The 14,085-nt window shown below is 41.0% G+C and overlaps 1 protein-coding gene across 4 annotated transcripts in view; it reads right to left on the reverse strand.

Annotated features, from left to right (window-relative positions):
- LOC107158544 (interleukin 18 receptor accessory protein) overlaps positions 1 to 13,729 on the reverse strand; it is a 33,546-nt gene extending 19,817 nt beyond the window's left edge. Inside the window, exons 1-5 of one of the 4 annotated variants that reach the window (XM_048810474.1) lie at positions 13,490 to 13,729; positions 12,680 to 12,882; positions 8,595 to 8,759; positions 7,802 to 8,045; positions 7,524 to 7,707 (exon numbers count right to left, since the gene is read on the reverse strand). In XM_048810474.1, the coding sequence (XP_048666431.1) occupies positions 7,524 to 7,707; positions 7,802 to 8,045; positions 8,595 to 8,664 (498 nt within the window). In that variant the 5' untranslated portion in view covers positions 8,665 to 8,759; positions 12,680 to 12,882; positions 13,490 to 13,729. Of the gene's footprint in view, positions 1 to 7,523; positions 7,727 to 7,801; positions 8,124 to 8,594; positions 8,760 to 12,679; positions 12,883 to 13,489 lie in introns of those variants that run through there. The other 3 variants (XM_048810473.1, XM_015505011.2, XM_048810475.1) reach the window with 3 other exon arrangements.
- Between the last annotated feature and the right edge of the window lie 356 nt (positions 13,730 to 14,085).

The following is a 14,085-nucleotide window of genomic DNA, read 5'->3' on the forward strand; positions in this document are numbered from 1 at the left end:
CTTTTTAATTTTATTTACTTATTTATTTTGAGATAGGATCTCCCTAAGCTTCTGAGGCTGGCTTTGAACTTGCAATCTTCCTACCTTGGCCTCCTGAGCAGCTGGGATTACAGGCACGCACAGCTACACCCGGCTTGATTACAATTCTTATGAAAAAGACCTGCTCACTGGGTCTTTCAGCCTTATTATGGGCTACTGAAAGCCAGAAACAATTGTTGGCTGCATCAATGTTCTGTTCAGAACAAGGAAAGAAAGAGTTCCTCTGATTTAGCATTGGTTAGATAACTAGTGAATTAATGTATGGAACAGGTGTCCAGGAAACTGTCCAGGATTGTGGAAGATGTTCACCATGAGACAACTGAATAAGTCAATGTATAAACTTTGGAAACAGCTTTCAAAAATATGAGCTAAATTATCTGTATTTCTTCCATACTTAGAAACACTTTTGTGTGTGTGTGTATGAGGCGGGGTAGGTACCAGGGATTGAACTCTGGGGCACTCAGCCACTGAGCCACATCTCCAGCCCTATTTTGTATTTTATTTAGAGAGAGGAGCTTGCTGAGTTGTTTAGTGCTTTGCTTTTGCTGAGGCTGGCTTTGAACTCATGAGGCTCCTGTCTCAGCATCCTGAGCCGCTGGGATTCCAGGCCTGGGTCTAGCCAGTCTCAGTACACTCACCAGTTCTCCATGGCACTAAGTCACACAGTGCCAGTTATCATGAAACATTTACTGTGCAAAGTAGACCAGAAGGAAATGAAAAGAAGAAGTGGCAAGTCATAAGTAAAATTTCCATGGAGCACAAGGCTCAGAAATTACCTGACAGCCACGTCACCACTGTGGCAAATGAATTTGGCATATGACAGGGATTGTCTTGGACCACAAATGGAAATGTTATTCAGGGCACAATGCTACTAATAGTAGGTCACAAAAGTATCCCCAAATCCCATATCTTGGTACACTAGGCCACCTCAGAAGAGATTCTCCCACTGTCTTGTGTTGTAATTTTGCATTGTGTCAAAGATTTGCTTAAATGAAATCATAAAAATGCTGTCTTGTTACATGCAATTATCATTTATAAACAGGCTATGCCAAAGCTATTTTCTCATTATATATCTAGAATTAGGAAAATATGGAGAAAAAATTATTGAATAACTTACTTTAATTATGACTTATCAGTCACTAAATAATTAAGAAATTTCAAGCACAGGGACTCAGCCAGGCCCCAGAACTCTCCTTGAGCCTTTTCCAGGCTAGGGGCTAGCAACTGAACAGTTATTCAACTAAGCCTCAGTTATTCTGCTTGGGCTGACATAGACCCTGAGACAAGGCCAAGTCTACATATATAGCCTTTACTTCTGTGCACTCTGATGGGACAACCAGCAACCCCAGAGACCTCACCTATCCCTGGAGCCTGTCACATAGCCCTACCAGCTACAGATTGCAAACAACAGTACCTCCCAGCCATGGAGGACAACCTGCCACCTTGCCTGATCAGAGACAATCACAAAGTCTTGGCAGCAGCTCCTCTGACCAGATTCCAGGCAGTGGTCTCATCAGACCATGGAGCACAGCTAGCAGCTCCATCCAATCTTGGAGCACAGCTAGTGGTCCTGGCCCACTAGATTATCCTGCTCTGGAGTTGACCTATCTGAGTTGTCAGCTAGCCCATCCAAATCCCAAGATAGACTAAATAGTAAAGATCTGTCAGCACCAAAGATCAAAAGCTGTGATGACTGTCTCTGCAAATGTAAAGTTCCCCCAAAAGCAACAGATCACGAAAAATCATGGAAATATGACAATACCAATACCAGAAGAAACTAAGAAAGCTCTGATAATGGACCTTGAAGAAAAGGAGATATATGTAATGACTATGAAATAATCCAGAGTAATCCTCTTTAGCGTGACCTTGTTAACAAGGTCAGACAATGAAAAGAAATATGTATAGGAAATGAATGAAATTTCAAAAGCAGTTTGTGAAAAAAATCAGAGTTTGAAAATTAAATGGAAACAATCAGAGATTCCTAATTAAAATGATATAAATAAAGAATATAATGATAACTAAAAAATAATTGTATAGAAAAACTTTAACAGCCATCTTGATCAAGCAGAAGGAAAAAGTAAGAAGCTCAAAGATACGGCATTTGATCTTCTCTATCAGAGAGGCAAAAGGAAAAAAAGAGAGAAAAAAGGCTTATGAGAATCAGAAATATCATCAGAGAATTAACTTTTGCATCAAAAAAAATCAAAGGAGAAGAAAGGAAAAGTCTTAGAAGATATACTTAAGAAAATAATGTCTCAGGGCTGGGGCTGTAACTCAGTGGGAGAGCACTTGCCTCTCAGGTGTGAGACGGTGGGTTGGATCCTCAGCACCACATAAAAATAAATAAATAGATAGATAGATAAAAATATCATGTCCATCTACAACTAAAAGAAAAGAAAAGAATGTCTAAAATTTTCCCAGATCTGAGAAACACAACAGTCAGTTACAGGAAGTTCAGAAGCCTCCAATCAAATTTAAATCAGGAGGAGTTCATTTAGAGATATCAAAATCAAAAAAGGAAGATAAGGAAAGAAAGCTAAAAGCAGCAAAAGATGAGACATATCACATTCGAGAGAGTATCAACAACGTAGCTATCAGAAGAATTATCTGCAGCAACCCTGCAGGTCTGGAAACAGTGAGATAAGCTATTTAAAGTGCAATAAAACAAAAACACAACTCAAAACGAAACCTGCCAGCCAAGAATATGTTGCCTAGAAAAGCCATCTTTCAGAAATGAAAGAGAAATAAAAACTTTTCCAGTCAAAGAAAACCTAAGGGAGTTCATTGCCAACTGCTTCAGGGAGTCAGTCCTGTAAGCTGAAATGAAAGGCTGCTGGTGAATGAAAAAAATATGAAAGTGAAAAATCTCAATGGCATGAAATACATGGTCATCTTCAGAATACCCTAATACTGTAAGGGTGGTACATAAAGCAATTTTATTTCTACTGTTAAGGTTAAAAGACAAAACTGCTAAAACAACTTTAGCTACAATGATTCATTAAGGGATACAAATTCAAAAGAATATATACATTTTTATATCAAAATCAGGAAAGGAAGATGTTAAGGAGCAAAACTATAGCTTTTGTATGCGATTAAGGTTGTTATTAGCTTCAAATAATTTGTTAAAAAGTTAAAATTTTTAGGGTGAGCTTTGTGATATCCATAAAAACTGTAAAAAATAAGGATTCTCAGCACAACACCACAGCAAACAGACAAAACATAAATAAGGAAGAGAGAAACAATAGGCCCACAAAACCTGAAAAATGAATTACAAAATGGCAGTAGTATGTCCTTACCTATCAATGATTACCTTAAATGTAAATGGACTAAATTCTCCAAAAAAAAAACAGAGAAGATTAATGAATGAGGAAAAATATGATCCAATAAATTTAAAGCCTGCTTTGTCTGATATCAGCATAGCAACCCCTGCTTTCTTTCTTTGGGTTTCTATTTGGATGGAATTTATTTTTCCATTCCTTCACTTTTGGTCTATGGTTCTCCCTCCTAGAAGTTAAGTCTCCTATAGGCAACATGGGCAGATTTCTAAGTGCACGTGCATCAAAATCCAAATGCCACTTTTCCATAAACATAGAAGACCGACCCTTAAACTCATATAGAATCACCATAGACCCCAAATGGCCAAAACAATCTTGACCAAAAAGAACCATAAAAGAATAAAATGGGATCTTTATCTCACATCATAAATAAAAATAAGCTCAAAATGGATATAAGACCTGTTGTTATGGAACTTCTAAAAAAAAAAAAAAAAAACAGAGAAAGCTCCAGGACATTTGCTGAGTAACAGTGTTTTAGGAGATGATCCTGAAAATACAGGCAAGAAAAACAAAACTGGACTATGGGATTGTATGCAGCGAAAAAGCTTCAGCACAGCCAAGAAAACAGGAAACAACTCATTGAATGGGAGAAAATGTTTGCAATGGGCAAAGGACCTGAACAGACATGTAGTAGTAGTAGTAGTAGTAGTAGTAGTAGTACCACCAGGAATTGAACCCAGGGGCACTTACCACTGAGCAACATCCCCAACCTTTTTTTCTATTTTACTTATAGACAGGGTCTCACTGAGTTGCTTAGCGCCTTGCTTTTGCTGAGGCTGGGTTTGAACTCATGGTCCTCCTGCTTCAGCCTCCAGAGTCACTAGGATTACAGGCATGTGCCAAGGTGCCCAGCTCCTGAACATACATTTCTGTTAAGAAAACACATGTGGGGCTTGGGTGGTGGCTCATTAGTAGAGTGCTCGCCTAGCATGCATGAGGCACTGGGTTCAATCCTCGGCACCATATAAAAACAAACTAATGTGTCCACCTAAAACTAAAGATACATAGATAAATAAAATTTTTTTTTTAAAAGAAGACATATGAATAACCAAAAATGTGTTAAAAATGCTCAGCCTCACTAGTCATCAAACAAATGAAAATTAAAACCACCTTGGGGGCTGGGGATATAGCTCAGTTAGTAGAGTGCTTGCCTCACATGCACAGAGCCATGGGTACAATCCCCAACTTCGCCAAAACAAAATAAAACAAAAACCACCTTGAAATATTACCTCACACCTATTAGGATGATTTTTATAAAACACACCGAAATGACAAGTTTGGTCAAGAATGCAAAGAAAAGAACCACTTTAGCATGGTTGGTGGGAATGTAAATCAATACAACTATTATGGAAAATGCTATAGAGAGTCCTTAAAAACAAATAACAATGGAACCACCCTCTGATGCAGCGATCTTACTCCTGTATGTGCATCCAAAGGAATCGAAATCAGTTTGTGGAAGGGACATCGTGCTTCCATGCTAACTGAAGCTCTATCCACAATCGCCAAGATGTGGAATCAACCCAGTTACAGACAAAGGCATGAAGAAACGTGGTAGACAAACACCAAGAAATAGTGTCCAGCCTTCTCAAGAAGAAACCCTGTAATTTGTGACATGGATGAACCAGAAGACACCATGCTCAGTGACATAAGCCAAGCACAGAAAGACAAATAGTGCATGATCTCATGTATATGTGGAGTCTAAAAAAAAAAGCTGAAATTATGGAAGTAGAGAGTTGAGTGGTTTTACAAGAAGCCTGTGGTGGGGAGGGAGTGGGGAAATGTTGGTCAAGATGGACAGGAGGAATACATTTTGAGATCTCTTGCACAGCGGGGTGACTGTATTGTGTATTTCCAAATAACTAAGAGCCAAATTTCAAATGTTTTACCATGAAAAGTGGTAAGTAAGCAAGGGCGTGGATATACCCATCAGCTTCATTTAATAATTCTGCATAGTATACATATATCAAAACATCCCCTTCTGCCCCAGAAATATAGGAATTATGATTTATTAATTAAAATGATAAAATGGTTGAAAATGATTATTTGAAAAACACACGCTAGCCTGAATTTTTGTTGTTTATGAAGGTGTTCTAGAGCCCTCCAGAGAGACGTCCCCAAATCCACAGAGTTGTTTCTGTGGTATACTCAGCACATCTGCTGGGCACCCCAGTACAATTTCAGGGATTTCCACAATGTCATCTTTTTATCCACTCAGCCGGTGTCTGCTTCATTTGTTCAGAGAAAGGGTTCTGAGGTGTGACCTGTGACATCTGAGACTTGGGGTTCAGCATGAAGGTAAGGGCCACCAGGTACTATTGATGCTCAATGTCCTCACTCCTCCTGGTGTGCCACAACCTCAAAGTCCACGACTTCCAGACCACCATAGGCGTGTGCGTGTGTTTGAGCTTACACACCCATGTGCAACTCATGAAACATAAACCGAACCAAGACCTGTCCAAATCTGTCACAATTCTAACAACGGTCATCGTTTGCCTTTCACCATGAAATACATGGTGAAAATTGCTGTCAAAACCCCAGAGAGCCGGGCTTGGTGGTGGTGCACGCCTGTAATCCCAATAGCTCAGGAGGCTGAGGTAGGAGGATCACCAATTCAAAGCCAGCCTCAGCAACTCATCGAGGTCCTAAGCAACTCAGCAAGACTCTGTTCTCAAAATAAAAAATAAAAGAGCTGGGGATGTGGCTCCGTGGTTCAGCACCCCGGGTCCGATTCCCAGTATCATCCCCTGCTAAAAAAAAAAAAAAGTGCCAGAGAAGTGAAACAAAGCTTCCTTTTGCAAATGTCATCTGGCTTTAGGGTCTAGCTTATACAGCAGCATGTGCAGAGAACTAGAAACTACAGCGTGGCTTGTGCTCAACTGCAAGAGCAAAGGGTGTTCAGTTCAGGTGTACGATTGTGGACATGCAAACACGTTTCCATCTGACTATGGCATCACGACTATTTCACTGGCTTGAGCCCAACCCACCTTGTCAGCCAGTCATCCATCAAGGCAGGTTATGAATATTTGGAGCCCAGGGGAGTTTTGTTCTTGAGAGAGAAATGAAAATAATGAAGAGAACCACCAGCTCTTCTTACCAACCTCATGTTTGAAGTTATCATGTTCTTTAAATTAAAATTTTTCTTGGTATCATTGTAAAATACCACAAGCCACATCATTTGCCTTATTTCTGTAATGAATTTAGTGACACCTGTCCTCACGTCATCACAGAGTCCCAAGAACCGAGTGAGGGAAGGTCTTCTTTCACCATTGTAGCTGTACCCCCAGGAGTCTCTCATGAGTTTTGTGGTGGCTAAAATCACCAGGTAGATAGATTACAGAAGGTAGCTAACTTACCTTCTTTGACTTCACTCAGAAAACATATTTAAAAACATACTTTAAGTTACAAACATATATTGTAAAGCCAAATTAACGTTTTTGTGTGATTTCTAAAGTCTTGTTCTTGCAGGAGTCAACTGGGATCTATTCCCAGATCCCACCCCCCAGGGGTGAAGTGTGATTGGATTCTGTTGCCTGAGATGCCTAAGCAGCATTTACCTATCTGTTAGTACTTGGAGAAACTATAAACCATAAAGTAAATGTAAAGTGTTCTGGTGATGGAAGTTTACTCACATAATTCATAACTCAATATCATCATGAAACTTGACCTTGATCCTTTTCTCTTAGCCCTCCCAGCCAGCTATCATGGATTTGTCCAAACTGTCCTCCTTGAGGCAACCTCTTAGGAAAAGTATTCAATTTTCTTGTTTCTTTTGTAAACCTTCAAGCCCTCGAAGGGTGCCCCTACCATTGGCAATATCCGTTGCTTTCCAAAAAAAGCAGAATGAACTCACCTGTCTTCTACTTAGACACCCTTAGGTTTATGTCTTACCCAAATGTGTGAAATACTTGCATGTTAGAAATTTTTCTGATGTTGATCAAAAGGATGAGTCTGAGAATCCCAATGTTTTGCTCTCTTCTACATAGGACCAAGACCATTTTAGAATTGTCAGGTCTCTTGCTCAGGTACAGGGACAGCATTTGGGTCATTCTAGACCTCAGGTTCTCAAACCCACATTTCTATAAAGTACTTAAAGAGTTGTTACCAGAAAAAACAATGCTCTTACATCAGTTTCACAGAATTCATTCTCACCTGGTACCAAGTCACCTCTGGACTCTGTTTTTCATTTTGGCAGCTGAGACTGGGACAATAAATGGAGTCCATCCTACCAAGAAGTAGGTATTGCTTATGTGGCTTAGGGTTCTCACAGGATGAATTTGCCTGGGGCTTAATTTCCAAGACTGTCTTGACACAACATGCCACATCCTGGGGTCTCCTAGGAGATTAACAAGGTCCTGTGAACATAGATATTTTATTTAGGTAGTAAGGCTTTGATGATACTTGCAGATAGGAAAGCATCCGGGACATACCTAATCCTGGGTCCACAAATATATGAACCAGAATCATTCATCTCTGGGATCAAAAAGCGAAGCATAGTCTTGTCCTGAATGATATGCGGATATTGGTTAGTAATTTCCTCCAGTGGGTCTCCATTCTGAGGTTGTAGGTACCAGAGGACATCAGATGGGTCTTTACTACCACTGCAGGGAAAGTATTCAGGGTCTCTTGTTGGTGAGGGTTCACTTGTCGGGTAGAAGTGGGATTTCTGCAGTTCTGGTAAATCACAAAATAAGACAAATTCCTCTTCACTCTCTGTGGAATATGTCCAAAGGAGTCTTTTGGTGGAACAATCTGACAATCACAATAAACAAAGCAACTCAGAAACACATTAGAAGATAGAAAGCTAAATTACATTAAAAAAAAAAAAAACTGAAGTAACCAAAGAGTACATCCCTCTGGGTATCTATCTTCTTCACTGTGCCCATTTTGTAGGAAAAAAAAAAAAAAAAAAGATGTTCATGTTCTAATTCCCTTCCATTGGGCTTCAGTGTCGCCAGTAGAACTCTGACATCCTGTGAATGACAGCTGGGCCATCAATCATTCCTTTCAGCTACTCTCACCCAACACCCAGCTATGGTAACTGGGCTCCCCATGGGCGCTTGGAGTCCACTGAAAGCTGTTCACCCTAATAACTCTCCCACTGCCGTTTGAAGAGTAGGAAGGAAACGCTGTGAATAAATATATCACACTGCTGATATCATCTGTCAACTTCAGGCTTTGACCACAAGGCTCAGTGTTAGCATGAAAAGTGAAAACCCCTACCTGAAATATTAAATTCTGCGATCCTCTCTCCTGTGACAAGCCAAAGAAATGTCCAAGCCCAATAGAGCATGACTCTCCTGTGCTCCCGTCATCACATCAGGAGACCCACCCCGTTGGCAGTAAAGAGGACGTGGAGGGGCTCGTTTCCGAGTATCCTCTTCATTTCTGAAATGGGAAATGGAGAAATCGGAACCAGTGACCAAAATGCAAGTCACACAGGAAGCTTTGAAGGGCAGGTCCCACCCAATGAGCCTCCGCATACCCAGGGCTGTGTGGGCACTTTTAGTGGTGAGAAGCAGCCTCTTCGTATGTACCTAGAGGAGGAGGAAAGGGCACCAGTTACCCCCCGGACCTGCCCATCATATAGTAGGTTCTTCTAATGCTATTTTCCCCACGTGGAATTTTTTCTTTCTTTTTTTTTTCTTTCTTTTAATGTTCTCATCTAGTGTGCACATTTCCATGAATCATTTGGAAAAAGTTAAGTTCATATTTTTTCCAGAAAAGATTGCCCACATTATATGAAAATGGCTGATTCTTCCAAGTTAACGAAGCTAGAGATACGGCTTCTAAGTATAAAATTTAAAAAAAAAAATACTAGTTTACAATAACTGTCATAGAAAAAGGAAAAGGGAAATTGTCATTGGTCATAGCATCAACCTGGTCTTCTTGGATGTAAAGGTGAGAAGTTCTTCCCAAGAGAGACTCAGAGCGGGGAGCTACCCTGCTGTGTCTGTCCCCTGTGCTGATAGCGTAGCCAGGGGAACTTTCAAACACCTTATAAGTGATGAGGAGTAAGGATATGGAATAGGTGATGTTTGGTTATTTATTTTGTTTTGAACAGAAAATAAAAGTGTTGGTTATAGAATAGTCTGTCTATGTCTTCTAGAGCTCTGAATGTTGACCATTAACATAAAAATAGCCTGTGTCTTGTCTCTGGGATTATGGGAATAAGATGAGTTTCCCAAAATTTTGGCTAAAAAATCCCCCCCTAAAACACTCCTGTAGTGTCTCAGCCTCTTTAAGGGAGGTGAGAGCAAGGGATAAATGGTATAGTCGCTGTCTTCAAGGGTCCATCACAGTGTGGAGGACAGAGTAAAAGAAACAATTATTCTGATGCTTGTTAAAATGGTGAAGACTTTATTCAAGACTATCGCAATAGGGGAGAGAGATCAAGGCCCACTCCCAGTGCAAGGATAAGTGGGGAGTTATAGCCAAGGAGGAGGGTGCAGGTCAGTGGGTGGGAAGTTATCAAGAGAAATGGAAAGAACAGGGATCCCTACTAAACCCATATAACAGGATGTTGCTCAAGGCAGGTCAAAGATATCCAGGGTGGAGATGAGGAACTTAATCAAATATCAAGATTAATTCTCTCACACAGGTGCATAGGTTGGGGGGATTACATAGCGGTGTACTTTGTTCAGACCGGCTGATCAGGCTAAAGATAGGACAGGTGCAGAGGTGGAGGCTTGGAGAAGAGAGCTCAGAAGATCCTGACCAAAGTTTGGTCAAGGAGAGAGTCTCTGTTTACACAGACACCCAAATCAACAATTTTAACAACATGCAATAAAGAAATAAAGTCCATTGCTAAAACGGAAAGAGAGGGAGAAAGAGAAAGAAGAAGAAGAGAGAAGAGAGAGGAAAAGAAAGAGAAGAAAAGGTCCATCAAATATCCTTATGGTCACTCTAAAAGTTCCCTTTAAAAATTTTTCTCCCCAGCAGATGACATAATCAAAATCAATCATCAATCAATCAATCAATCTGAGGGAGAGGGAAGGCCGCGGGGATCGGTAGCCCTGGCAGAGAGGCAGATTGAGCTCCTTGAGGAATACCAGCCATTAAGAGCAGGCTGGGGCGAATGGAAAGGAAAACTGACAAACCCAAAAGAAGAAAATCAGAAGATGGAAAACACCTGACAGTGAGACAGACAAAAGGAGGGGCGACTAGAAGTGAGTGTCAGAAACTGCAGAGTCAGGGATGAGAAGGACTGAGCAGGGGCCTCGGGTTGGGGCCAGAAGTATTGGACATTTATATCTGGCTGATGACCTGGCTTTGTACCAAGAGCGAGGGTGTGACCCAGAGGGATGATTGTTAGTCATGGGGACTAGGTCCACTCTGGTCTTTGTCCTCACTTGTGACTACTGGTGGCTTTTCCTATCAGAACTGCAACCCATAAATTAGGCAGGATGAGACACCACCTTGGAAGATGGAGTGACCTCCCTTGCCCTCCTTTCCTTTGCCCACCAAGCCTCAGGAAGAATGATCTTCTCCATCTCAGTCACCAGATGCACGTTCCTGAAGAGCAAGACGGAGCTTCTCATTTCATGATGAAAACCCTCACTGGCCCCCACTGCCCATGAGGTTGAGAAGTGATTCCATGCACCACCCACATTCCCAGTAGGATATGTCTCTCACATGCCCTCGTTCTGATATTTTCCTCAAAGACACCTTCCCTGACCACATGGATGAAGAAACTCCCACTCCATCCCTTCTTTGCCATGACCCAGCACACAACCATCTCTCTGATTATTCTTTTACATTACTTTTCTCTTAGGATGCATTCTTGTCTAAAAATACTCATTCTTTTTTTTTTTTTTAATATTTATTTTTTAGTTATTGGCGGACACAACATCTTTGTATGTGGTGCTGAGGATCGAACCCGGGCCGCACGCATGCCGGGCGAGCGCGCTACCGCTTGAGCCACATCCCCAGGCCCCTAAAAATACTCATTCTTAAAAGCTGTGTGACAACAGGAACCGAGTACCTCCTTCCCTGTGGGTCTTGCACTCCCTGTCCAGGCACAGTGCTGTGCAAATAAGAGGAGCTCAGGCACCGTTTGTTCAGAATTCATTACACTGCCGCCTAATTGTGGTTCCCCTCGCCTTGTCTTCCCACTAGACTGGGAACTCTTTAAGAGCAAGGGTACTGTTTTATAAATCACATCCATGCTTACTGCAAAGTAGAAGCCAATTCCATTGAACAAACAAATGAAAAATGCTCCAGGAGGAGTCAAAACAGACGCATATCAATCTATTATGACAACTCACTCTCTATATGAGCATAAGTCACTTACACTTTCTGGATTTTCATTTTTTTTATCTGCAAAATAAATCATTTTCACTGTATCAGTATTCCTCAACCTTAGAGCTAGCTCGAGAATTATGATTTCTGGGAGTTAACTGATAAATCTTTTTTTTTCTTAATTTCTCTGACATGTGAAACATGGGATTAAATGATTGCTAAAATCATCTCTACCATTCTGCAATTCCATGTCTCAATGTCCAAGGCTGCAGCAAACCAATGGCCTGAACATCCAGCCCTTGGGAATTTCCATCCTCCTTGAGATGACAGACACTCCCTACATGATGCATGCACCCGCTGGCCTCCAATCTCGGGTTCCCTGGGTCAGTTCCAGGCTGCAGCTTCGCCTCTGGGACTGTGTTTCTCAAATTATTTTTATTGGAAGAACAACCTGGAAAACTTGTTACAAATGTGTCTTCATGGGCTCCCCCAAGGGCTGATTAAATTAGATTCTCAGGGAGAACAATGGATCTACTTTACAAACAAGTGTCTAGACTCTTGACCCACAAGTCATCTTTGGGAAACCCCTAGGAACAAGAACAGAGCCTTAGGAGATGGGCCAGCCCCTGAATCATAGTAATTGTTGCCATTTCTGGTGGTCACAGCATAGCACAGCACAGCACAGCACAAAACAGGTCCATTCTGAAAATTCTATTTAAATGGAATAACAACCTGAATGATGTGTTTTTCAATGTCTACTCTTTCATAAGACCATCTAATGTCGAGGTGCTGTCATGCATTTCTAGCATCATCAAAATGTTTCTGGGAATCAGAGTATCATGCAAGCAATGGGTATTCCATTTGTTAAGAATTGGACAACTTAAACCAAGCAAGGCTGCACGTTCTGTTGATGGGAATAAAATGACAAAGTGACACTGATCATATCGTTCGTTTGCACTCTGGTCACCTGGGGGAAGATGGGTAGTGACTTTCTCATTTTACCAATGGACCACCTAGGTTTGCATTGCTAGGAGTAGTGGTCTCCATTACTAATGATAATCACATACCTGGTAAGTGTTAGAAGAGGGATTCAGATCCAGATGTAGAGGGTCTTGGAGCTCCTGATTTTGTCACCATCACATGCTGTTCCTCACAAATGGAGATGAGAACCAAAAGAATGACTTTGGAAATCTGCAGGCTGTCTCTCCAGAGCGTTTTCCAGATGTGTTTTCAGAGTCCAGTTTCTTTTCGGGGAGATTGAAGCCTTCCCCTTCAGACAATCAGGGGTACCTTTTCAGTGATTTGGGGGGAGAAATAATGAACTAAAACTTTCATTTACCAAAGGTCTGACAGCAGGAGAGAAAGAAGCTGGAGAAGGCAAGTCTGCAGCCCAGAAGAGAAGTCTCATCCTTAGGGGCGAGCTCACGCAGAGACAGAGATACATGGGGAAAGAGTAAGTACTTAATTCAACTGATACTATTATGATTCTCTCATGGTCCATGGTAGCTTTATAGCCCACTGTCACTGGATAATAGGTAGAGAAATGTGTAGCATCTGCTCAGAAATGCTAGGGTCAAATCAAGAGGACCATTTGAATTTGGCAAATATCTTGAATCCCTCCACTTTCAGCCCTTCCCATAAAAAGCTTGAAGCACTGTGGAAAAGTTTTGTTTATGACCACCAGCTGTTTCGTTTAAAGTAAAGTCCCCATACATGTGGAGTTACAGATGTTGCTGAGATAGCACATTCCATCATTTTTGAGTATTTCATACAAAAACAATTGTGTCAGCAGTTCATTTGGACAATCATTTAAGCTCTTTTCTCAACTTATATGTTTGTATTAGGAAATCTAGTGAGAAAATGTACTATTATCTTACCTTTATTTCCTCTTCTTAAGACATGAAAAAAAGAGGAAGGAAACTTCAAGTCCTTATATCATTGACTGCTGGCTTTTATATCTGAAGAAAAACATGTGGAAGGTATCCATTTTCAAAAAGTTCTGCCGTACTTCTTCCTAGCCAGAGAGATACCTGGAGAAGACAAGAGAGCAGTCTAACTCGTACAGTTTGGGAAATAATGAGTTATACATGGAGAAAAAAAGTAAGCTTTCAGTATTGTGGAAACAACCTTTAGCATTATGAATTGAGTAGTCATACAGGAAAAAAAATCAAATTAACTACCTCTGTCAGTAGAAGGAAAAGTCCTGAAGATGAAACATCAAAAACTCCTCTCAGGCCAGCCTCCTTGATAAGAAAAGGTTTGTGGTTGGTTTAGTTGAAAGAGTGAGTAAGCTTGCTTCCTTTACAAGAATTTCCTGTACAGAATACTAGCACCCAACTCAATTTCTCAACTGTGAAGCTTTCTATTTTTTTTTTCTTTCTTGTAAAGCTAGTCCTTAACTATATAACCTTTAAGATCAAAGGTAGAGCTGGGTGCGGTGGTGCACGCCTGTAATCCCAGTGGCTCTGGAGGC

Source organism: Marmota marmota, unplaced genomic scaffold (genome assembly GCF_001458135.2).
Source record: "Marmota marmota marmota unplaced genomic scaffold, marMar, whole genome shotgun sequence".
Lineage (NCBI taxonomy): Eukaryota > Metazoa > Chordata > Mammalia > Rodentia > Sciuridae > Marmota > Marmota marmota.